We start from the raw sequence: 25,633 nt of genomic DNA on the forward strand, positions 1-25,633 counted from the left end.
CGGCAACGCCGGATCCTTAACCCACTGAGCAAGGGCAGGGACCGAACCCGCAACCTCATGGTTCCTAGTCGGATTCGTTAACCACTGCGCCACAACAGGAACTCCTCATTTATGTTATTTCTTTATCTCCCCATAAGGATGCAAGTTTCAGGAGGGCAGGAGTTGTTTCTGTCTTCCCATTGCTATGTTCCCAGCATGTAGAACAGTGCCTGGCACACAGCAGGTGCTCAGGAAATGTTTGTGGAGTGAATCTGTCATTATCAATAGGATCCGAGTCTGTCACAGGATAGCAGAGCTAGGTGGTCCCTCAGAAGCATCTGGTTCAAAGCTCTTATTTTTGCAGATGGGAGACAGAGACCCAGAGAAGAGCCTGAATTGCCCAGGGGTGCAGAGCCTGCATTTCCCACCTCCCCAGGGTCCTGGTGTCTGCATATCTGTCTCTCTGGTTCAAGGTGGGTCCTCTTCCTGACTGGACTGAGACTTTCAAAGGTGGGCCTGCAAGTTTCTGGGGCCCTGGTGTCCTTGTCCCAGTCCCCACACTGGTACCTGGTTCTTCAGCAGCCCATCCTCATAGTACCAGATGCAGCTGCCTCCGGCTCGGGGCTCAGAGACCACCACACGGCCCGCCTTCATGTCCTCCACATGGTCGGGCACTGCTAGGAATCCCCCCAGTGCCGCATTCCAGAGGCGGAAGTATGCCCGGCGCTGGGAAATGGGGAGAGCTGAGAGTCAGGGGTCTCTGTGTAGGGATACTCCCCAGTTGGACCTTCAACGCCTTTAACTCCGGACCCTCCAGTATCCCAAGCACCCAAGCTCTCCCTCCTGCCTCAAACCATCCTCAACCCTGCTCCTAAATCACCCCTTCTGTCTCACGCATATACCGGGAGGTCTTATGCACTGCACATCCAACAGTTCCACATCTGTAGAGATACCCAGACACACTGGCAGATACGCCCACGGTCCTCATGGGTGTACAGGAGTCCGCAGCAGACACAGACGCATGGATTCACGCAGCCATGTACACGCATGCTATGTGCTCCCTTAGCTGACCCCATGCATTATTTTGTTAAAAGTCTGGATGCACAGAGGAACACAGATGTGCACCCCCAGACTTAGGGAGAGAAATGCACGCACTACCGCTGCTGAAGAGGTACCATGGCAGGGCAGACCCTGGGCTGTCAGACATCAGACCTGGCTCTGCCACACATCACCTGGGGGTCTCGGGTGGTGGTGACCGTAACAATGACACTAATCACAGCTGATGTCTGTTGAGTAATTAACCACTTCCATTCATCCTTATCTTCCACCCGAAAACAATTCTAGCACACACAGCATTCCCTTTTTATAGATGAGGAAACTGAGCGCCATGGAGGTTATAAAGTACTTGCCCAAGGTTGCTGAGCAAATCCTTGTCCACTTCTCTGGGCCTTTATTTCCCCATCTGTAAAATGTGAGGGTTGGAGATAGTCTCCAAGCTTTCTAGCAATGATGCGTCAAGAGTCTGAAATAGGGGCCACACGAATATCCTCACACAGAGACACACGCTTTCAACAGTGTCCCATGTACAGGTGCAGGCAGACATAAATACACTCTCACAAATGGACTGTACAAGGTCACCTCCAGACGTCACATGGATACAAAGGACATCACAGACACAGAAATGCACACGCATACCCCCTCCACAGCATGCCTCTACATATAGGCACATAAAGGGGACACGTGTCCAGACACGTGCTCACAGACATTTATCACAATGTCTATTAAGGAGAAATCATGCATACACATCAAAGCTATGATCATATAGATATTATCCCTTATGATAAGGTTAAAGTAAAAAAAAAAATGTGTTGATGAGAGGAAAATATTAAGGAGATAATGGTTCAAGAGGAAGGATAGTGTGACAGAAAACATGACAAAAGGGCCCAAAGGCTGAGTTTGGGAAACTCACAGACACACAGGCAGACAGGAGGTCCAGATGTGAGCAACCAGACACGCTACCCACCTGCTTGATGGGGTAGAGGGAGCCCACCCTCTGGGTCCCGCTGTACGTCAGCCAGTTGGTGATCTCGCAGCTGCCCACCAGCCACTGGCGGCCCCGGAAGTCGCTGTGCTCACACAGCACCCAGCTGGGTCCCACAAGTGCCAGAGACACAGAGAGGAAGACAGGCAGACACACAGTCGGACAGATGAACAGACGGGTAGAGGAGGCAGAGCCGTCAGAACGTTCTCCACCTCCTCTTCTCTCATGACTCCTCGGCCTGGGGTTCGGGTCCCAGTTGGGGGTGGACAGGGAGGCTGGGAAGGAGCCCTGGGGTTTGCAGGGCAGAGGAGGGTCCTGGAGAGCCCGCCCTCACCCCTGCCACACAGGCTGGGGTCCAAACCCTGAGGGCCAGGGACCCTTCTCGGCCCACACTTCCCCTGCTTCCCGCCCAGCTTGGAGGGGAGTGAGGTGGGGAGAAGACCCAGAGACCCCGCCCCCATCAGCAGCCCCCGCACCCCCATGAGACACTCACACGCCCCCCTTGATCCGCACGGACAGCACGTGGTTGTTGAAGCCCTCGGCTTGCAGGCTCCGCACCTCCCGGCGGAGCTCGATCTCCTTCCCCTCGAAGCACTCCAGCCCGTACAGGAAAATGGATGGCTCTGAAAAGTGCTGGGGGCAGGGGGCACGGAAAAGGGGTGAGGCCACGAGAGCCCCAGACTCAGTCCCCAGGTCCAAAACCCTGACTCCCATATCAGTATTTCAGGCCCTCGTCCCTCCTGAGCTCCACCCCACAGGGTCCCTGACTCCTGGACGCAGCTGGCTGTCCCCTAGATTCTCAGATGCAACGTGTGCCAGACAGGGCCTCATTGCCCCAAAACCTCCTGCCCAGTAAACAGCACTTCTGAGAAGAGTGGTAAGAATTATACTGGTCGTGGGAGCTCCTGTTGTGGCTCAGCGGGTTAAGAACCTGACTACTATCCATGAGGATGTAGGTTCCCTCCCTGGCTTCGATCAGTGGGTTAAGGATCTGGTTGTGAGCTGTGGTGTAGGCGGAAGACATGGCTCAGATCCTACACTGCTGTGGCTGTAACGTAGGCCGGCAGCTACAGCTCTGATTCAACCCCTAGCCTGGGAACTTCCATATGCTGTGGGTACGGCCCTGAAAAGCAAAAAAAAAAAAAAAAAAAGAATACTCCTGGTCATTACAGCAGTTCTCATGTACTTGGGGCTTAGCACATGCCAGATTCTGTGCTTTACCTGATGTCATCATAACTTCTCCACAGCCCTAGAAGTAAGTGCTATTATTAGCCCCATTTAGAGGGACACTGAGGCTGAAGAAGGTAAACCACTTGCTCAAGGCTCTAAAGCTGGACTGTCTTCAGAGCCCAGTGTGTAGCTCTGTCTATTACCAGCTGTGAGACCTGGAGAAAGTCACATGACCTCTCTGTGCCTCAGTTTTCACATTGCAAAAAGGGAGATTATAGTTTATCCATTGCACCACAAGGGACCTCCTATGGGAAGCCTTTTAAACACTGCCCAGAGGAGCGCCTGTTATGGTACAACAGGTTTAGGATCCAGTGCTGTCTCTGCAGCGGTGCAGGTTCAAACCCTGGCCCAGTGTGGCTCGGATTTGATCCCTAGCCCAGGAATTCTCATACGCCGCAAGTGCAGCCACACACACACACACACACATACACACACACACAAAATCCACTGCCGGAGCATGGCACAGTAAATGTCAGCTGCTCTGTTTGTGCTACCCCTTCTGGCCACCTGGCTGGTCACCAAGTCCTACATATTCCAGCTCCTTAATATAGTGGATATAATTTGTTCTGGATCACAGCAGCAGCCCCACTGCCTTCTCCCACCCACCTGTACCCCCCATGCAGCAGAGCCATCTTTCTGTCCCACTCCTCCTTTCCCAGAACCAACCCCCAGGCCACCCCGAGGGCTAGCCCCTCCTGGCCCTGTCCCACCTTGCTATCAGGATATACCACTCTGTCCTGTAATCCTCCTGGGTTCCTTGAAGGAGGGCTATGTCTGATTTATTTCAGGGTCCCAAGACCTACCTCAGCAGAGGCTCAATAAATCCCTAGTAAACTGACCTGACTTTGAAGCCCTGGGGCCAAGGGGACCCGGGGTGGTTCTGAAGAAGGCTGGATTCAAGCCCCACAACCCAATCAGCAGTGAGAAGAGGCTCTGTGTGTGGGGACCTGCCTCAGAGGCACCTGGAACTGGACAGGGACACTCACCAGTGGCACCTTCCGGAGAGAGCCCAGGACTGTGGAGGCCAGGCAGCCCATGGCCGTGAGCGTGGGGAACTCGCCCTCAGAGAGGATGTGCTGCTCACCCTCGAAGTTCTTCTCATCAAACAGGATCCAGCTGGGGAAGGAAGCAGAAGCAGGGGGTTGTGAGTAGGTGTTTGAGCCCACCCTGTCCTTGGCCTCCCAGGGCATCCCCAAGATACAGCAGAGTGGGTGCAGACTTGCTGGGGATCTCCCACTCCAGTGGAGGCCAAGGATGAATAAGCAGTGCAGCAGCAGAGACTAAGGTCAGACTTAAGAAAGGACTGAATGGGAGTTCCTGTCATGGCTCAGCAGAAACAAATCTGAGTAGTTATCCACGAGAGATGAAGGTTTGGTCCCTGGTCCTGCTCAGTGGGTTAAGGATCTGGCAATGCCGTGAGTTGCAGCGTAGGTTGCAGATGCAGCCTGGATCTAGTGTGGCTGTGGCGTAGGCCAGTGGCTACAGCTCCAAGTTGACTCCTAGCCTGGAAACCTCTACATGCCTCAGGTGCCAGCCTAAAAAGACAAAAAAAAAAAAAAAAAAAAGGACTGAACGAAATCACATTCCCCTTTGGGGTCAATTTGGCAACATCAAGCAAAACCCCACACACGATCACTCAGCATTCCCATTTCACTGAATCCATCTCAAGGATACCCTTTAAAACTATGAAATGACACATACACAAGGCTACTCGCTACACACTGTTTGAAGTGGCAGAGTGAGAGTAGCCAAATGTCTATCCACTGGAAATTGGCTGAATAAACTAAGAATATGGAGTATAATATAGCAGTCAAAAGGAATGAGGAATATGAAAGAATATAAAGTGATCTCCAAACTGTTAAGTTAAAAAAAAAAAAACCAAGGTGAATTTAGAGTATGCTTCCCTTTTAAAAAAATTGAGATGTAATTCTTTTTTTTTTTTTTCTTTCTTTTTATGGCTATACCTGCCATATATGGAAGTTCCAGACCAGGGGCCAAATCTGAGCTGCAGCTGCGGCCCAAGCCACTGCAGCTGGATTCTTAACCTACTGCACCACAGTGGGAACTCTAGAATTCACTCTTTTAAAGTTCAGGGGAGTTCCCACTGGAGCAGTGGAAAAGAATCCGACTATTATCCATGAGGATACAGGTTTGATACCTGGCCTTGCTCAGTGAGTCGGGGATCCAGCATTGCCACGAGCTGTGGTGCAGGTAGCAGACACGTCTCGGTTCCTGCGTTGCCGTGGCTGTTATGTAAGCTGGCAGCGGTAGCTCCAATTCGACCCCTAATCTGGGAACTTCCATATGCCTCGGGTGCTTGGCCCTAAAAAGCGAAAAAAAAAAAGAAAAAAAATGTAGAGTTCAGGACCTCCCTCTCTGGCACAACAGGATAGGGGGTGTGTTGGGAGCCCTGGGACACAGGTTTGATCCCTGGCCTGGCACAGTGGGTTAGGGGTCCAGTGTTGCCACAACTGTGGCTCAGGTTGTGACTGTGGCTCAGGTTGTGACTATGGCTCGGATCTGAACCCTGACCTGGGAGCTCCATATGCCGTGAAGGGCCAAAAAAGAAAAAAAAAATAATAATAATAAAGTGTACAGTTCAGTGGTCTTTAGTATATTTACCAGGTTGCAGTATGCTTCTTTTTGTAAGAAAATGGGGGAGGAGGAAAACAAAATATATTTGACTTCCACAGTAATATGTAAACTTATATGAGTGTATATTTGCTTATTTCTTCAAAAAGAAACAATGAATGAATAAGGTAGGGACTTAAAAAAAAAAATGACCTATAGGAGGAGGAGGGGGAAAGGCAGCAGGGACAGAGATAAAAGCTATTTTTTTTGGCCGTGGCCTGCATTATATGGAAGTTCCCAGGCCAGAAATCAAATCTGAGCCTATGCAGTGACAATACCAGATCCTTAACCTGCTGCACCACAAGAGAATTTCCAAGCTATTATTTTTTTTTAAAGTCTTGACTTCAAAACTTTTATGGACCAAATGTCTGTGTCTCCCCAAAATTCAAATGTTGAAGGCCTAACCGCCAATGTGATGGCCTTAGAGAAGCAACTAGGTTTAGATGAGGACAAAAAGACAGAGCCCCTGTGATGGGATGTGTGGCCTTATAAGAAGAGGAAGAGATGGGAGCTCTCTTTCTTAGTCACGTGAAGATACGGCAAGAAGGCAGCCATCTGCCAGCCAGGAAGAGAGCCCTCATCAGGGAACCGAATCAACCAACACCTTGATCTTAGGATTCCCAGCCCCTCGATCTGTGAGAAAACAAACTCCTGTTGTTTAAGTCACCCAGTGCATGCTATTTTATTATCACTGCCCAAGGTGACTAAAACAAGGACATCAGGAAATATTCTAAAAAACAGAATTAAATAAAAATGAGACATAGTCCTAAAAATTAAACAAAATAAATGAAACTAAGTGAAAATCAGGTTGGTGGCATAACCATAGAGAAAAAAGAATTATTTCAAATGTCTTAAGAACACAGTATTTGGAACTGTACATACCTAATGGGATGTAGGTGAATGTTCTGAGGACAAAAAGAACAGAGAAACCTTAAACAGCATTCACTGGCTTTTACTGTTAGTAGAAACATCTGTAGTATAATTTTGAAACACCTACCATGCAGATTTGGGTCTCTATCACCCATCAAAAGCAAGCAGGGTTCTTTATGAAATGACTGATTATAGGTTTGAGGCAAAATAAAAAAAAATACAAAATTATCCTGTAGTATCTTACTGTACCAGAAAAAAAACAGAAAGTTATCAAAAAAAAAAAAAAAGGAGTTCCCATTGTGGCTCAGTGGAAATGAATCTGACTAGTATCCATGAGAACGTAGGTCCAATCCCTGGCCTCCCTCAGTGGGTTAAGGATCCAGTGCTGCCATGAGCTGTGATATAGGTCAAAGACTCGGCTTGGATCCTGCTGTGGCTGTGGTGTAGGCTGGCAGCTACAGCTCTAATTCAACCCCTAGCCTGGGAAACTCCATATGCCACAGGTGTGGCTCTTAAAAAAAATAAAAGCTCTTGTGGCATGGCAGGCTAAGGATTTGGCATTGTCACTGCAGCAGGTGGGGTTGCTGATTGGTGTGGGTTTGATCCCTGGCCCTTCCACATGCTGTGGGCGCCACCAAAAAAAAAAAAGTACCCAGGAGGCAATTTGAAGGGATTCTCATTTGCCAAAGATAAAACAATCTGAGCACACAAGAGAATAGTGACTCCAATGAGCCAGAGCATTCCAAATACATAAAACCCCACGTGTTCCTAACAATACTTAAATAAAAGTCCTTGGCAGCTGCTAGGGCACCAATACAGAAATAATTCTGGAAACTGATAAAGAGAAAGCTTAGGAAAACATCAAACGGCCTTTTTTGGATAAACTCTTTCTGGTAAATCGAAAAGAGAAAGTTCATCTTTACAGAAGCAGTCCAGCTAATATACATAGAAAGAATAACAAAAATTAGAAAATCATCAGTTTGTAACCTGTGAAGAAATAGTGGGTCTAGGCAATTACCATCAATGGATGCTAAAAATCATTAGGTGAAAGGTAAATGAGGAATCTTACAATGTAGGGACCTTGGTATCATTAAAAATGGGACAGGCAGACATGAGCCATCTGATGAGATGCAGTGGGAAGTGTACACACCACCTATATAGTCTTCTTGCCAAGAAAACAAAACAAAACACTCTGAATCTCATCTTGCCTCTAGATCTAACTACCAGTTTAAAGGAAAGATGGGGCACAGAGGAACAAGTTAAAAGACACCACCAGGAAGCAATCAGCCAAATACAGAGGATGGTAAACTTACTGGGCAAATTATTGGGTTTCTTCAAACGAATAAATGACAAAAAACAAAAGGAAGAGCAGGGGACTGTTGTAAATTAGAGATCAAATGGACCAAATGCAATGTATGGACCTTGACTGGATCCTGAGAAAAACAAACCCATTTCACAAAGGCATTTTTGGAGACCATGGGAGGAGTCTGAACAGGGACTGGGTATTAGGTAATAATAAATTCTCGTTAATTTTATTAGACGTGATCATTTGAGGCTATGTGTGGAGGAAGTCCTTTCTTATTAGAGATACATATTGAATAATTTACCTGTGAAACTTTATGTTGGGTTGGAGACTTAAAATATTCCACTCAAAAAAAGAAAAAAGGCAAAGGGATAGATGAAACAAGAGTGAGGTTCTTTACACTGTCTACGAGTTTTCCGTTTTCCACTAAAACTTTATTTTGCTTTGTTTTAGGATTGATTCAAGACAGAATAGCTAATCTCAAGGAAGCCAAAGGAAGGAAATAACGTGAAATAAAGACCTTCTTCCTGCAGCTCCAATTTCCAAGCTGAGCTAAGCGTTTCGGGGCAGAGGCGCCCCGTTTCCCCTCCCCCACGCACGTCCTCACCTGCCGCCGTGCACACGGCAAGACTGGGGCTGGAAGGAGGAGGGCAGAGAGGTCTGGTCATCCTCGAAGGAGATGTGGTCACCCAGGAAGTCCGGGCCGGAGAAAAGCTGAATCTGGCGGCGGAGACGGGAAGAGATGAGAGTGAAAGGGGGTGATGGAGTGATAGAGAGAATGGGGACGAGGGGGAAAGATTTAAAACGAGGGAAGAGGAGGCATGGGGCCTCACCAGCTCCTTACCTTGGAGACAAAGTGCAGATTGTGCTCCCCGACCTGGAGGGAGGGACCAAAATTTCGAGATTTCAAGAAGGTACCAACCCCTAGCCTCAATTCTGGTTTCAATATTCCCGACCCTTTTCGAAGCTCTGGCACTTTCCAAGTCCGTGTCAGCTCCGTTTGTTTCGCGAGGGCCCGCCCCCACGAGCTTTGAGCCTGGTCCTTCCAGTCCCGCCCCCGGGCGGCGAGCGCGTCTCAGACTCCAGGCCCCGCCCCTCCGGGAGGCCCCGCCCCCGCGGCCGCCACGCACCTGCAGGACCGGCTGCAGCGAGGCGAGGGCGCTGTTGCCCGAGCCCCAGTCGTCGCAGTTGCGGTACACGCCCTTCTCCAGCACGTACTGCTCTCCGGAGAAGCCCACCTCCTGATAGGCCACCCACCTTCAGGAAGGGGTTGAGGGGAACCGGGTCAGCGTGGCGGAGCCGGGGCCTCTGTGGGAACCATCCCAGTCCGCCCTACTCCCGGAGCCCAGGTCACTCACACGCCGCTGAGCACGTGGATGGCCTGCGTGCGGGGGCCGTGTCCCGCCAACTCCACGTCTGGCAACGATTCGCTCACCTCCACGCCTTGCCCCTCAAAGTCCATGGCCTCAAACAGCACCACGGCCGGGTCCCCGAAGTCCTGTGCCCCAGGGACAGTCAGGTTTCTCCCGCCCACGGATGTAAACCCCAGGGAGTGTCCAGACCCGAAGGACGCAGCCCACCAAGGGACTTTGGGGTGAGGTGATCAGTGTGGCCTGGGGAAGGGCAGCGGAGGGAGAGAGGCTAGACCTCAGGGAAACACTTCCAGGTGCTCTGGAGAACAGGGAAAGGAGGCATAAATTCTTCCCTCAGCAGATTCCTCAGGGGAAATACGGCTGTGGCCAGAGGCAATGTCCCAATTGCTCTTGCTTACCGTCCTGATGACCCGCAGGGAGGTCAGCACCTCGTTATAGCCTCCCCAGTGTGACCAATCAGCGTATTCCCCCTCCTCCAGCAGATACTGGTGGCCCCGGAAGCCCTCCTTCTCGTAGCCCACCCAGCTGGGGGAAGGGGAGGCAGACAAACAGACTCAGTCACAGGAAGCCCTCAGCTGCCCCCACCCCTAGGCAGCCCAGGTGACTTCCCACCCTGGAGGGTAGAGGCCAGTGGAGAGGGTGAGGTGGAGGGAAGGGTCCTGAGTCCTCACCAGCCCCCAAGAACTCGCAGGGACCCCACAGAGGCCAAGTTGGGGCTCTGGCTGTCCTCTGGCTGCTGAAGGTTGTAGATGTCTCGGCTCACTTCCCAGCTCTGGCCCTGAAAGTCTGGGGCCTCATACACCACGGCCTGGAGGGGAGGAGAGTGGTGTGAGGTTCCTGGGAAGTGATCTGGACCCAGACACGCCCCGCCACCCCAGGATGGCTGGACCCAGCATCAGCCCAGAGCTAAACCCTCCCCCTCCCTCACTGAGCCCCATGTCCTTAGCTAACTCCTGCCTCTTCTCTGACCTCTGATCTGGTCCTTATACAGCAAAAGGTAGCTCCCAGTGAGCCCACTGGCTTCCACACCACTCCCCCCCAGATCCAGTCTCCTCTCCCACCTTCTAGACCGGGCCACGATAGCCATGGCACATACACACCCACCACCCAAAGACTCTCTTTGACCATGAAGCCCAGACTCTTACCTTGGGCTCACCTGGCTTCTCCACACTTGGGCAGCCCTGCAGGGGAGACAGAGCTGAGACATGAGTCCAGAGGTGGACAAGACCCACGGGCGGGTGACTAGGGTTTATTTGATCCTGAGGCCCCACTAAATGGCCAACCCCATATCCTCCCTCTCCCCCGGCCCTTGGACTAGCCCTCCCTCTCCTCTAATCCTATTCCTAGTAGGAGCTCCCAAGCCCTGCCTCTTCCCTCAGACTATAGGACAAGGATACTTGGGACCACCTGCTCCTTACCAATCTCATGGGCTTCAGGGAGCCCACGCTGGGGTCTGATGCACCCCAGGCCTCTGAGTTGGGGTACTCTCCAGGCTCCAGGATGCAGGGGGTGTCTTCAAAGAAGGGTTTGGGGTATAGAAGCCACCTGGGGGGAGGCAGAGAGGCACCTGCACCCAGACTCCCAGGAACACAGATTGGTGGTCGGGGTGGAAGATGTAGAGGGGAGAAGGAGGTTTGGGGGAGATGGCCCCATCAAGGGGACTCTGAAGGACATTTCAGGCCCTCATAATCTCTTGCAGTGGCCACTTCATCCATCTCCCTTCCTCTGATCTGAGCCTCTCTAATTTCACACAGCAGCTGGAGAGTTCTTTCTAGCACCCATACCTTCTCAAAGACCCCAGGTAGTTTCCCATTAGCCTCGCCATACAGCCCAGCTGCACAAAGAGGACTTTCCATCTGTCCCCTCCCTCCCTTCTTCTTGGGCCTCACATCTCCCCATTGGCTGCTTTCTCTGGCCAGACTGAACTTTCAAAGAGTAGCTCTCTCACCTCTAGACCTTTGTAGGTAGTGTTCTCTCTGCTATTATACTCTTTTCTCCATTCATTCAATTAACAAATATTTAGGGGCTTCTCCCCTATGCCAGGGCCTGCTTCAGGCATCAGTGACACAGTGGTGAACAAAACATACAAAGTCCCTGCCCTTGTGGAGCTTAGATGTTTGTGGGGCTGACTCATCCCGGCTGAGGAATCTCCACCTCCAGGAAGACTTCTCTGATCTCAGGCTGGTGTGGTCCTGCTCCATGCTCCCCCAGCCCCATGCTCCTCCATCCTGGAGCTCTGAATTGCCACTGTCTGCTTGCTTGCCTGCCTGGCCAGTAACCTGAACACTTCTTGTCACCTCTGTGTCCCCAGCATCCAGCACAGTGAAGGTTACTTGAAGGGTTTCCAAAACATCCCAGACTCACAGTCCTGCGGATACAATGGCAGATGCCACCTGCAGGGGCTTCTCCAGGCCCTGGGGGTCCTCTAAGGCCTTGGTTAGCCTCACTTGCTCCCCCTTGAGGCCCTCCTCAGAATACAGGCTGATCTCTGGGATAATGTAGTCCTGCAGGAGGGGAGGGGTGGAAAATGAAGCATAAAATAGCACCTCTGAGAAACACCTGCCCACACGTGCTTCCCCAAGTCTGTCCAGATGGGGCTCCTGGGGGCTTCTCCCCAGAAGCCAGAAAGGCAACGGAGGTGTTCTCTGCAAGGTCAGCCAGACCAGCCTGAGATCAAATCCCTTGCTGGTCCCACACTGGCCTTCGGGGATCCGAGACCAAAGTCTCCGCCAGGCGCCTGCCAAGTGCCATACCCTTTGCCTTGCCTCCAGGAGCCGCATTTCCAGCCTGGTGGAGGGACGGGAGGGGTGGACAGCCACTTGCTGAGGTCTAACTCTGACCCTTCCTTTGGGTACAGTTCCTGTCCCTCTCCAGGCAGGCCTCCACCTGCACCTCATCCCAGGAAGCTGCAGGTCCTCTCTGCCTGCTGGGTGTTTCTGCCTCACCAGGACCGTTTTCATTCCCTCACTGCTTCATGAAATGTTCCTGACACATCTACTGAGTGCAAGGCAGATGCTAAGGGCCTGTGCTGCCCCTCTCATTTGTTCTTCCCAGCGGATGTTATTACGCCACTCACAGACTAGGAAAGTGAGGCTCAGCAAAGTGAAGTGGCCTGCCGGAGGGCACACAGCCTGTAAGCAGCAGAGCTGAGCACAGAGCAGTGTAGTTTTTATACACTGTTGCAACCCAGCACCTCCTACGTGCCTGCAACACACTAACTCCGTGCCCCATCAATGCTGAATGAATAGAATGACTTCAAAGCCCTTGTTTTCCCCTTGTACCTCATTACCTCCCACACGAAGATGAATTTATTGTGAGAAGCTCACAATAAACTGTCCACAAGTGTTTGTGTGTTTCTGGAGAGGCTTTGAAAACTCTTGTCCCCTCCTTTGCACGGCTGGGCCACTGCCCTAGTTAAGACGCTCGCCCTTTCTTTCTTTCTTTCTTTCTTTCTTTCTTTTTCTTTTTTTTTGTCTTTTTGTCTTTTCTGGGGCCGCACCAGCGGCATGTGTAGCTGTAGCAGCCAGCCACAGCCACAGCCACAGCCACAGCAACGCCAGATCCGAGCCACGTCTGCTAACCTACACTACAGCTCACGGCAATGCTGGATCCTTAACCCACTGAGCAAGGCCAGGGATCGAACCCACAACTTTATGGTTCCTAGTTGGGTTCGTTAACCACTGAGCATGACGGGAACTCCGAGACGCTCGTCCTTTCTAACTGGGAGGATTGCAACAGCTCTAGAGTTATTTGTCCTTCCATTAAAAACCAAAAACCGTGAGTTCCCATTGTGGCTCAGCAAGTTAAGAACCCAACTAGTATCCATGAGGATGCGGGTTTGATCCCTGGCCTCGCTCAGTGGGTTAAGGATCTGGTGTTGCTGCAAGCTGTTGCATAGGTCACAGGTGCCACTTGGGTCTGGTGTTGCTGTGGCTGTGGTGTAGGCCAGCAGCTACAGCTCCAATTCAATTCCTAGCCTGGGAACTTCCAAATGCCACAGGTGGTGCCCTAAAAAAAGAAAAAAACTGGAGTTCCTGTTGTGGCGCAGAGGAAACAAATCCGACTAGGAACCGTGAGGTTGTGGGTTCAATCCTTGGCCTCGATCATCGGGTTAAAAAATCCGGTGTTGAAGTAAGCTGTGGTGTAGGTCACAGATGTGACTCGGAGCTGGCAGCTAGTAGCTCTGATTGGACCCCTAGCCTGGGAACCTCCATATGCCTTGGTGTGGCCCTGAAAAGCAAAACAAACAAAACAAAACAAAACAAAAAACCCAGTAGTTTCCTTGTGGTGCTGTGGGTTAAGGATCCAGTATTGTCACTACAGCAGCTTGGGTCACTGCTGTGGCACAGGTTCAATCCCTGGACCAGGAACTTTCATATGCTGTGGATGTGGCTCAAAAAAACCCCAAAACAAGAGTTTCCGTAGTGGCTTAGCAGTTAACAAGCCTGACTAGGATCTGTGAGGACGAGGGTTCGATCCCTGGCCTCACTCAGTGGGTCAAGGATCTGGCGTTGCTGCAGCTATGCTGCTGTGGCTGTGGCGTAGGCCGGCAGCTGTAGCTCCAATTCGACCCCTAGACTGGGAACTTCCATATGCCGCAGGTGCGGCCCTAAAACAAACAAACAACAAAAAACCACCAAAGAAGACAAAATCCTCCCAAAACAAAATAAAAACATCTGCTAGGCCGGGCTTTGGGATTTTAGACTTTAGATTTTTGCTTTCTCTTCTGGATCTCCTTAGTAGCCAAGATGGTTTTGTCAAGCTTAATTTTAGTAGTCTGTAAATTTGTGATATGAAAACAATGTTATCTCCCTCCACTTTACAGATATAAAACTGTGATATTGACTACACCTTTTCAATCCACATACCCCTCCCTCAAAATTCAGAGGTGCCCCTCAGCTGGAAATCACAGCCTATCCTGGTCTTCCTGCCTCCAGAATCCCCGTCAAGTCTTTTCTATTTCTCCTGGCAACCACAGGGATGTTTATAAATCTCTAATCTGTTCATATGGCTTTCCTGCTTCAAACCCAACCCTCATACCCTAGCTTGACCGTGAGTCCTGCAGGGCAGAGAGCAGCCCTCCCCTACTCGTTCATTGCCTGGCATGGAGCCTGGCACACAGCAGATATTGATGAGCATCTGTCAGCAAACAAATTAACACGCATCCATGGCACCTTGGGTCTGGCTGTGGGCCTGAGAGCCTGGGCCCTGGGTGAGGGGTGAGCACCCGCAGCCACCCCCACCCATTTCTGTCGCTCAAACTGAATCCTTCTCCAGCACTAGCTGGAGCTCGTGGGTGGGGCTTGGCCTCTGCCCGGCCCCTGAACACCCTAGAATCCCTTTCTTCCCCAGTTGGCTTTGAGGTTGAGCATCTACAGGTGAGACCACAATAAATCCTTGTCAGGCTCTGATCCCATATCATCTCCCCCAGAAATTCCAAGGCTGTCTTCTTCCTCAGGGCCCGGGGCTTAGGGTAGACAGGGCAACATCTGGTCCCCTCCACCCAGCCACTCACCTGGACAACCCTCCTCAGGGAGCCGATGCCTTGGGGACTCCACGCCGGCCCCGGGGCTCTGAGTTCCACGTCTCCTTCAGGCAGGACCAGCTTCCGGCCCTGGAACTCCGGCTCTTCGTATAGCACCCAGCTGTGGGCACAGAGACCAGGGTGACCGGTGGGGAAAGGATGTCCGCACAAGGCGGGGCCTCCGGGTGGCTGAGGGGGTTTCTGCCATGTTGACTGGGGCCCTTCTCACTGCCCTCACATCCCCCAGATTCATCACACACCGGACCCCCCTGGGCACTCACCAGCCTCGAACTACTCGTATGGAGGCCACACGGGCCCAGCTGGAAGCATCGGCAGTGTCTCCCCAAACCTCCCTGCTGCTGCCTTGGCAGCCAGGCTCTGAGAAGAGGATCATCTGGAGAAGGCACAGAGGAGGTCCTCAGGCCCTGTCCCCAGGCCCCCACCTCCTGCTGCCCCACCCACCTGGCCCCCCCGCCCCCTACCTTTCCAGGCCTGGTGTTCGGCTTGCTCTGGGTCTTCAGTGCTGGGCTCTGGAATGGAGAGCGGTCATGTGCCTTACGGGGTTGCCTCCTCACTGCCTCCCACCACCTGCCATTCCAGGGACCCCACATCCTCCCCCTTGGACTCCACCCCTGAAGAGCTGGCCCACAGAGGCTGCGACACTTGTTCCTAACCCCCAGGGGCTTATCACCCAGGAGCTAGGTACCTATCACTCCCCTTCTCCAGCTTCCAAGATAACAGAGCCACCAAGCCCTTTGGAATCCACAGTGCAAATCCCCTGCTGTTTGGACAGGGAGAAGAGGCCCAAAGAAATGTGATTACACTGAACTAGACCGCAGACTCACGCCTCCGGTCCCTGGAGACTCTGCCTCCCAGCACCATGGTCCTCTCACCACCTGAACCCTGGGCCAGATGAAGCCATGCCCCCCTCCCTTGCCCACCCAAGGACTCACTCACCCACCCCTCTGGGGGCTGGGCATGTGCAGGCTTCTCTGGAGGCGACTTTTCACTGTAGAGCAGGGGCAGCTGTCCTGGCACCTTCCTGAGTCCCGGTGCCCCGTGGGGTGGCAGAGCAGACAGTTTTGTGCCCAGTGGTTCCAAGGCAGGGGCCTCCTTGGGGGCAGGTACCAGACCCCCAAAGAGAAGGCTGCCTCCAAGACGGGAAGTGGGCCTGCTGCTTGCGTGCCGCTCTGGCCCCAGTTCCGAGTAGGGGCCCTTTGCACCTGCTACATGCTTCTTCATCATCTCTAGGGGAGAGTAAGAGACCTGGGGGGGCCGGGCAGGTTGGGAGTCCTGGAAGGAGCTGGGCCCAGCTTTCTCCTGCCTGCGCTGGAGCTTTTCATCATCGCTCAGGTAGGGGTTCTCTGGTTCCTCCTCCTCCTCTTCTCCCTTCTCTTCCCCCTTTTCTTCTAGTGTGGGCACCTCCTGGGGGCTGGGTCCCGGCATCCACGGCCCAGGCTGGTCCTCCTCGATGGCAGGCAGCGTGGCATACATGGCCAGGTAGGAGGACCGGGGGGCTCGTGGAAGCCGGTGAGTGCGGAGGATCTCAGGGGGCTCCATGCTCCGCAGGGTATCCAGGAAAATCTCCAGGTCAGCGGTCAAGGCCACCTCCTCCTCCTCCCTTGATGGCTCCAGGAACGTCTTGCCCTTGGCGGAGTCAGGGACATGCTGGGACTCCCGGCTGGCCTCTGGTCTCATCAGCACTGGTGCAGGGGGACCTTCTGGGCTGAGGGACACCTTGCCTACTGAGGAGGAGGGGCCAAGGGGAACAGTAGGGCCCTGGACAACCACTTTCTGGGTGGAAGACGGGACCGCAGGAGCACCAGGGCCCTGGACAACCTCTTTTTGGGTAGGAAATGAGATGCGGCTCCCTTCAGGGACCCAGACAACCTCATCCTGTTTGGGGGATGGGATAGCAGGAGCTGTCAGGCCTTCAACAGCCTCTTCTTTGGTGAGGGGAGGGGCAGAGCTGCCTCCAATACCCAGGACAACCTCTTTTGGGGTGCTAGGGCTGCCTGCTGGGTCCTGGACAACCTTGGTTCGTTTGGAGGATGAGGCAGCAGGAGCACTAGAATCCTGCACCACCTCTTTTTGAGGAAGGGAGAAGTTAGGGACATTTCCGGAGTTCTGAACCACCTTATTCCTTGGGGAGGATGGAGCAGAAAGATCATCTAGGCTGGTGACAGCCTTCTTTTTTGTAGGGGGTGGAGCAAGAGATTGTCCAGGGACTATAACAACCTCAGTCTTCGCCATGGGCAGGATGGGGGCAGCAGGGGGATCTGGAAGCTCTTCCCTTTTTACAGAGGGCAGGACCTGGGGTTCCCTGGGCTCGAGAGTGAGCTGGGCCCTAGGGTGAGTAGGTAGCTCAGGCTGCTCTGGGGGGTGGACTCGGTCCAGGGAGGGGGGGTTGTGGTTCTGGAGTCTGGGCGAGGAGGGTACTGATGCCTGGCCCTGAGAGGTCTGGGGAGGGAGCTGGGTGGGGCTGGGGGCTCTCTGCACCGTCGGGAGCTCATGGACCCTGGCATCCAGGGCTCTGTCCTGGTCTTGGTCTGGGTGGGCTGCCGGCACATCCTGGTTCTGAGGTGGGTGAGCATCCTCTGGGATGCCTGCAGGAACCAGGGAAGATCTGTCCTTTGGCTCTGCTGTCCCCATGTCAGGCAGCTGCCCCAGGGCTGCACCCTCTGTGCTGCCTGGACCTGGACTCCTTGGCACAATAGGCCTGGGAAGCCGGCTGGCAGGCAGGCTACGCTCAGCGGGCACGAGGCTACTGAGCAGCTCCAGGGCCTGACTGCGGCTGGGAGAGCCCTCTGCTTGGGGGCTCAACACCACTGCCCGCACCGTGCGAGCGACAGTGCGGCCCCTGCGCAGGGCTTCGCCCGAGAGCGTTGGCCCCCCTGAGCTGGTCACAGAGTAGTTCACGCGTCGGTCCACGTGGCCTCCCAGCATCACTGTGGTCCGCACAGTGCGTGTCACCCGCCGTTCCTCAGGGTTCGGGGGGCTCTCACTGATGATATTCACACCTGGGTGGGGACTTGGCTCACGGGGCCCATGCACTGGCACCAAAAACTCAGTCTTGGCCATGGCTCCTGAGCCGGGTGGCTCAGTCCTGGGGTCCAGGGGACTGCCATCACCCTGGCCCACAGCCTCCTTCGGCCTTCCCACTGGCCTTTTCTCCTTGCGGGGTAGTGTGTACTTCTTGGAAAAGATGGGTCCGTGGCTCTGGAAGCTCTTGGCACCAGCCCCATCCCAGGGGCCCTGCTGACTCATGGTCCCCACTTCCCGTGCAGCAAAGCCATTGACTTCCTCTCGATGGTGGCTGTTCTCAAACATCTCCTCCTGGGGGGCTTCCAACGGGGCCCCTGACACCAGGGACACCTTGTGAAAATGGTGTTTGATCTCTTCCTGGGCAGGGGGCCGCTGCCGCCATGTCAGCGTGGCGCTCACAACTCGGGCCTTGGCCTGAGCCGGGGGCCCACCTGCCTCCTCCATGTTGGGCCCTGACCACCTGTCCTGAGGGGTCCTTGGCTCACCGTGGTCCAGCTCGCTGCAGGTGGTGCTGGGAAGAAGAGAAACAGGGTCAGGGGGATGGAGAAGGGTGGCTCCCTGCAGTGCAGAATAACTAGCCCTGCCAAGGTCAGGCTGAGTCACCTCAGGCAAGTCATTTGCTCTTTGGGGCTTTTGTTTCTTCATCTGTAAAATGGACACAACACTCTCAGATCTCCCATCCCTCTCCCCACTTTCAGGTGATCTCCTATGCCAGGGTCCTTTAAGGGGTGAAGCTGAGGCTTAAGCCTGGAAGGAGAGAGAAGGGAGAAAGCTGAAAGGCCTATGGGTCTGGCCCACTGCTCTGTGGATGGGTCTGTGGACTCTACCTAAGGAGCCCTGAGGTTAGTCTTCCAGGAGCTGAAAACTAGAAAATCTGAAAGCTGAAAACTAGGCAAGCAATGTTCTGACGCTGTTTCTGGCCATTATAAAGGAAGGTAAGGAAAGACAGCTCTGGCCTCAAGCAAGGCTGGGTTCCCTAGGCCTTGTTACTCACTAGCAGGATGACCTTGGGCAGCCACCTCCTGTCAGGCTTCGGGGCCCCCAGACAAAACTGGAAGAACAAGAATATGCGCCTCACAGGGTTACTGTCAAGATCCAGTAGGAGAGAAAGAATGAAAACTTGCTTTATAAACTAAAATGCTGGCTCCTAAGCTTCACACTGTCACCTGGGAGAACTGAGACCAAACAGTAACAGGTGTGAACGCAAGCGTACGAGCAGGAGGAGCATGTGGTCAGAACCTATACAGGAGCCTAAGTGCATGTCTGCGCATCTGTGGGTCTGGCTAAAGCACCACAGGATGCAGCACTTTGGACTTGAATGTATTTTCCCTCAATTGTTTCCTCTGCAATTATTTCCCCCATTGTACAGATGAAGAAACTGAGGGTCAGAGAAGAGGAATGACTGGTCCAGGGTGATGCAGCTGCTAAGCTGCCAAGTCGGGGGTTTGAATTCACATCTGAATCCACAGGCAGGCATCTTCCCTCCTGCCCTGGAGGCCGAGGCTCTGAGCACATCCGGCAATTCCTGGGACCCTCTTGGGCAGCACACATCTCACCTCTACTCCCTGAGCAGTGCAGCCTGGGTCTTTACTTCTTTTCTGACCCTCCCTTGATCTCCCTGGATCTCCATTACTCTTCCTTTACCAAATAGCGGGATAATAATAACACCTGCCCAAGAAGACCCCTAAGTTCACTAGAAACTCTCCAGAGAATCTCTTTGTGGTTTTTTGGTTTTTTTTTTTTTTTTTTTTTTTTTGGCCACACCCATGGCATGCAGAAGTTTCCAGACTGGTGATGGATAGAAACCACGCCACAGCTGTGACCTAAGCCACAGCAGTGATAATGCCAGATCCTTAACCCACTGGGTCACCAGGGAATTCCTCTGTTTTAGTAATAATAACATGAACAACGCCAGCTGTCGGCTGAGAGCTTACTCTGCACCAAACGCCTTGCAAACTGTTTTAGCTCATTGTCCTACTGAATCTTTAAGAGAATCCCGTGCATTTGATACCTACTCTAACAATTTGATATCTATTCTAACAGTTTGAACAAACTGTTAATACAGTACAAGCAAACAAACCCACTTTGCAGATGAGGGTAAAAAAAGGCTCAGGGAGGTTAGGAAACTTGCCCAGAGTCACAAAGCGGCAGAGGCAAAAGTTGAACTCCAACCCCAAGTGCATAACTGCCATATCCATGGATCTTACCCAGGAAGCCTGGGTCTTTCTTCTTTTCTGACCCTCTCTTGATCTCCTTGGTAAACTGAGACTCCATGGTTTGGAGACTTATTTTTAAAGGGGGCCGCAGCAGTCCTGGAGGGGCCAAGCAGCCCCCACTCTGACTTCCAGGCTATACTGAGCAGGGCAATCCTATTCTCAGGTCAAAAGGACCAGAGAGGTGAGTCTGCTCTGCCAGCCTCAGTGCCAGCCTGTCTTCAGGTCTGCTCCTTCTCTCTGTGAGCCAGCCCCCCAGACCATTATAAGGACAGTAAAGGCCAGAAATGGACCCATGCCCCCAAATTCCCTACCCCCCTCTCTATTTTCCTCCCTCCCAAGAGGTTGGCAGAACCCAGAACTTTGACCCTGTTCTGTGGCCCCAGCAGTGACTCAGGTTTTATGAGGGGCAGAGATGAATGGGGCTGAGGCCCAGGGAAGCCTGACCTAACTCGGGGACCACTGGTGGTTGTGATAACATGTGACCTGGCCTGGGGAAGGGTCTGAGTTGCCCCAGAAAAGTCCTGTGTAGGAGGGAGGGGAGGGGCAGGGCAGGATACCAAGTTCTTTCCTCAGGCCAGAATTCCTGAGAGCCACAGATACCTGGGGCCCTGGATCCTAGCCCTTCACTGAGGCCTGATTCTTTTTCCTATTTGCACCAAGGAGCCCCTTTCTTCCAACAGAACTCCTCTCCTCCTTGCTGGAACTCCTTCAACAGGGAGCTTCACCCCTTGCTGAGCCCCCCTCCCCCAATCTCTCTCTCTCTCTCTTTTTTTTTTTTACTTTTTAGGGGTGCACCTGCGGCATATGAAAGTTCCCAGGCTAGGGGTCAAATCAGAGCTACAGCTGCCAGCCTAAGCCACAGCCACGGCAACGTGGGATCCCCAGCCCACTGAGCAAGGCCAGGGATCAAACCTGCATCCTCAAGGGTACTAGTTGGGTTCATTACCGCTGAGCATCTCCATTTTGTTTGTTTGTTCGTTTGTTTTTTGTTTTTCTGCCTTTTCTAGGGCCACTCCCGCAGCATATGGAGGTTCCCAGGCTAGGGGTCGAATCAGAGCTGTAGCTGCCGGCCTATGCCAGAGCCACAGCAACGCTGGATCAGAGCCTCGTCTGTGACCTACACCACAGCTCACAGCTCACGGCAACACCAGATCCTTAACCCACTGAGCGAGGCCAGGGGTCAAACCCGCAACCTTATGGTTCCTAGTCGGATTCGTTAACCACTGAGCCATGACGGGAACTCCTGAGCATCTCCATTTTTGACTAACAATAACAACTGCCATTCACTGAGATTCTCTGTCTCTGATGGCATTGACGGTAAGGGGTGAAGCCTGGGTTGTAGGTCCTGTAGTTATTCATTTACTCATTCATTCATTTAATACTAATTGTGTTAGGTGATGCCCGAAGACCTGATTAAGTTCATCCAAAGCCAATTTTCTCTTGAAGTTGGTATCCTAGAAGTCCAGGGGGCAAAGAATTAGGCATAATAACGGGAACCACATTCGGGAGGGCCCCCAAAGGCTTTTGCAAAGCAACAGGAGGGCAGCTTGAAAGGAAACCATGGGCAGAGTTCCCGTCGTGGCACAGTGGAAAAGAATCGGACTAGTATCCATGAGGACGCGGGTTTGATCCCTGGCTTTGCTCAGTGGGTTAAGGATCCTGTGTTGCCACGAGATGTGGTGTAGGCCAGCAGCCGCAGCTCCATTTTCGACCCCTAGCCTGGGACCTTCCATATGCCATGGGTGTGGCCCTAAAATGAAACAAACAAACAAAAACAAAAAAAGAAGAAAGGAAATCATTGGTAATCAGATCAGATATTGTCAGTGACCTCCCAACAATCAGATTCAAAATTCTATGCCTCTCTCGACCCAACCCCTGAACAACACCCCTGATAGTCATTCCACAGGCATGTGGTCATTCATTTCTGCTTGCATACCTCTAGGGAGGTCGCAATTTGACAGTTTGACCCATCCCTAGATAGTCATGACTGCTAGAATGTTCTTCATACTCTGCTAGAATCTGCCTGCCGATAGCTCCCCGGTTTTGTCTTTGCTCTGTAGATACACCCCAATGACCCAGGTGGCCTATCCTAGGCCAGCAGAAATGCCCATTCCAGAGCCCTCTTTTCTCCAGGGACCCTGGACCAGAGGTGGATTTGTCAGCAGGGTAACCTGTGACCTCTAAACTAGGTGTGTGAGGCTGGGAAAGGGAGAGGCTGGGAGCGGGGGGAGTGTGGGAAAGAGCCTTGTCTTACCCAACAAGTCCTGGATTCTCCCCGCTTACCTGTGAGTCACCCCCAAACTAGGCCAAACCAGTCTACAGGTCCACAGGCCCACAGGCCCACAGGCACATGCCACGTCACACTGGCACACACAGCACAGATGCACAGAACCACATGGGCACAAAAACACCCACAGATACTTACCCAGACCTACGCAGTCACACAAACACAGTCAGAGTCACAGCAGATAGGTAAGACACACAGAAACACACACAGAAACACAGAGCCACAATGCCACATGCACACACATTCACAGTACACACACCCTGGTCAGTTCACAGCCCCCAACCCTCATCTCCTTGAAATTTACCCTCACTTGAACAAACACACAGACTTGGATGCATATACATCTTACGCATTCCCATTTGTGGCCCCAACGGTGCCCCGCCCTCCCCCCCCCCATATTTGCCAATCTGGCCCAGAGAACCCTTCCCCAGAAAGGAAACAGAGAAGGATGACATCCCTGGAGGTCTGCTTCCTTCCTCTTTAAGCGGCCCTCCCCTCCTGCGAGTCTGTTATTATCCACCTGTGCCCAAAATAGTCAGGGTGTGGCAGAGGGAGCCCGAGTCCCCCAGCTAAACCTAATGCTGTTTCCTTTCTCCTCTCCAAGGCCTGCCTGCCCACCCGCCCTCCCTCTCTCGGCAGCCCTTCTCCCCCAGTGGGGGCACACCCCCACCTCCCAGGTCTCTGAGCCAACCTGGGTCCCACATCCCCACTTCCTGCCACAGGAGCATTACCCTGCCTTCTGCCCAGAGCCCTGGGCATTCCTGATGCTGCCTCTGCTAACACAGAGCTGCCAAGTCCACCTCCACAAGGTTACAGAAAGCTCTGGAGCCTGCACAGCAACCACACTCAACCCTCCACTGTCAGCACAGGGCCACGGAAGCCTCCGGGAGGGACAGGAGAGAGAAGTAGTTAGAACACAGGCACCTGGGTTCCAATTCTGGCCCTTTGACTTTCTAGCTGACTTTGAGCAAGTGATGAAACCTCTCTGAGCCTTGTAATTGGGCCTCTCTATTGTAATTGGGGTGAGGGAGTGAAGAGCAGTCCTACATCATGGAGCTGTCATGAGGATTAAAGAGAATTATGTTTAGAAAACAGACCATAAAGGACAGCCACCCTTTGAAGTTTTCAGAGCACTGTTATGGCCCAGTGCCCTTCCTGGTGCTTCTAGAGAGGTTCCATGTTCACCCCCTCTTCGGTGAGTTTTAGGGGTCCCCTCCTTCCACCTCAAGCCCATCAGACAGATTCAGGAGCATCACTTCAACACAAATAAAAACTGATGCTTGGGAACCTCAGTGCCTGTTCCCTGTGGGCCGCCACCACAGAGCCAGATGGGGTAATTATTGCTGCGACTGAGGCGTTGTTAACAAGCATCCCTGGCATTTCGGCAGCCCAACTCTCTGGAGTTCAAAGTATTTTCCTGTAACGACTTCTTACTTCCTCGTCTCCAGCTACCAAATCTACTTGACAACTCAAGGCCCAGAGAAGTTAAGCAACTTGCCCCAGGACATCCAGCACTTTGGCTGAGAACCTCGGCAGCTGGGAATATGGCCTCCTGAACAGAACGAGGGAGTGGTGGGTGTTGCTGAGGATAAGGCGACCCCTCCTCCATCCTCTCCTCGACAGGATACCCCCTTCCTCAGGTGGATGGGAGCTGGGGGAGGGGGGGAGAGCAGCAGTGGGTTCCAGGAGGTAGCCTGTGGGTGAGGGGAGCGAAAGGAGGGCAGAGTTGGGAAGGGCAGGGGATGGCAGAGTCAGCTCACGACCAGGGAGCTGAATGAATGGGCTTTGAGTCAAAGAGGTCAGGAGACAAGATCGAGACTCAAGACAGGGCAGCCAGGCCAGTGTCCCCTCCCCGAGTCGCCCCACGTGGGGACCGAAGTCTACTTACCGTCTCTGCGGGGATCCAGGGGTCTGGCCAGTCTGGAGCTCCTGCCGCTGGGCCGTGCTCCCCTGATGTGGTGGAGCTCTCAGCCGGGGCTCCTGAGGCAGGTCAGTCAGGCACCCTGTGATGGGGCGGGGCCCCTCGGGAGGCTCCTGCCAGCCCTTGGATTCCTCAGGGCCGCAGGGGTGGAGAGCTGGTTGGGCCGGTTTGGGCTCCTCACTCTCCTCCCCAGGTGCTTGCCCACGCCCCTGCAGGGTGACGGTGATGTGGTAGCGGGTCCTCCTGGCAGAGGGACGCTTGAGTAGGGTCTGGGCGGTCTCTGGCAGGGCTGGCCCCAGGCTGGCAGGCTTGCCCTTTGTCCCCTCTGCCCTGGGGAAGGATGCTGGGCGGGGCAGCGTGTCTTCCAGGTTGCTGGGTGGCTCAGGCCTCCGAGGAACCTCCGGGGCTACGTATGCAGGTTGCAGACAGGCACAGCCTGGAGACCCCTGTTCTGAATGTCCAGGAGATGGCAGAGGGCATGAGGGGCACCTGGCCCGAGCAGGCTCTGCTGAGGTCACCGCCATTGCCAGGCTCTCTGGTCCCGCAGAGGCATAGTTGGCCAGGTCAGAGGCGCTGCCCACAGCTGGCCTCTGCAGGCGCCCCAGAGGCTCGGCGGAGCCCCCTGAGCTGTGTCCTCGCTTCCAAAGCCAGGAGCCACGGCTCCCTGCCCAGAGGTCCCATTCTGAGCCGCTCTGGGCTTGGGCCTGTGGGAAAGCAGAGACCAGGTGACAGCACTTCTCCCCTGCTCTCTGCGCACCCCTGACCCTCCAGGCTGCCCTTCTTGGCACAGGAGAAGCTGACCAGAGCTCTGACACCAAGCAGCGCTGCCCTACAGAGAGGCTGCTGGGGCCACAAGAGCTGGACAAAGAGCGAGAGCTCTGGAAAGGCCCTTTGGCATTTAACTCACCCCTTCCCATTCTACACATGAGAAAAGTGAGGCCCAGAGAGACACTGACATGACTGAAGTCACACAGGGAGGGCTCCTGCTCTCAGGGCAACTGCTGATTTCCCAGGAGTCCGCCTGCCTCCAGCCCTTTGGTGCCAGCTGCCATGGGGATTAGGGGCTGCGTGGGCATTCCTGCCTCAAGTGCCATGGCCTCTGCCCACCCCAGGCTTCCAGAGAGCCTGCAGCCACCTCCCCAGGACCCTCCCAGCCTGAGATTCCCAAACACACCAGGAGGAGTTACCTGGGTGGAGATGTCCTTAGGACAAG

General features: G+C 53.5%; 1 protein-coding gene and 1 long non-coding RNA gene across 5 annotated transcripts in view; one reads left to right on the forward strand and one right to left on the reverse strand.

Annotated features, from left to right (window-relative positions):
* The window catches only part of CRYBG2 (crystallin beta-gamma domain containing 2), a 30,684-nt gene that overhangs the window by 1,322 nt on the left and 3,729 nt on the right, over positions 1-25,633 (reverse strand). Inside the window, exons 3-20 of one of the 4 annotated variants that reach the window (XM_084963422.1) lie at positions 24,388-25,124; positions 15,909-18,507; positions 15,434-15,481; positions 15,233-15,345; positions 14,943-15,072; positions 11,792-11,931; positions 10,846-10,972; positions 10,573-10,608; positions 10,099-10,235; positions 9,826-9,952; positions 9,413-9,552; positions 9,185-9,311; positions 8,899-8,931; positions 8,662-8,774; positions 4,237-4,366; positions 2,514-2,653; positions 2,003-2,126; positions 547-705 (exon numbers count right to left, since the gene is read on the reverse strand). In XM_084963422.1, the coding sequence (XP_084819548.1) occupies positions 547-705; positions 2,003-2,126; positions 2,514-2,653; positions 4,237-4,366; positions 8,662-8,774; positions 8,899-8,931; positions 9,185-9,311; positions 9,413-9,552; positions 9,826-9,952; positions 10,099-10,235; positions 10,573-10,608; positions 10,846-10,972; positions 11,792-11,931; positions 14,943-15,072; positions 15,233-15,345; positions 15,434-15,481; positions 15,909-18,507; positions 24,388-25,124 (5,160 nt within the window). Of the gene's footprint in view, positions 1-546; positions 706-1,302; positions 1,442-2,002; positions 2,127-2,513; positions 2,654-4,236; positions 4,367-8,661; positions 8,775-8,898; positions 8,932-9,184; positions 9,312-9,412; positions 9,553-9,825; positions 9,953-10,098; positions 10,236-10,572; positions 10,609-10,845; positions 10,973-11,791; positions 11,932-14,942; positions 15,073-15,232; positions 15,346-15,433; positions 15,482-15,908; positions 18,508-24,387; positions 25,125-25,633 lie in introns of those variants that run through there. The other 3 variants (XM_084963423.1, XM_084963424.1, XR_014807334.1) reach the window with 3 other exon arrangements.
* LOC146402619 (uncharacterized) lies at positions 341-12,772 on the forward strand. Its single transcript, XR_014807345.1, has 2 exons — positions 341-452; positions 8,508-12,772. It is a non-coding gene; the product is annotated as an uncharacterized LOC146402619 (long non-coding RNA).

This window comes from Sus scrofa, chromosome 6, assembly GCF_054392235.1.
Source record: "Sus scrofa isolate SSC_HxYL_T2T_F1_AM1 chromosome 6, Sscrofa_HxYL_maternal_Yorkshire_Landrace_v2.0, whole genome shotgun sequence".
Taxonomy (NCBI): domain Eukaryota; kingdom Metazoa; phylum Chordata; class Mammalia; order Artiodactyla; family Suidae; genus Sus; species Sus scrofa.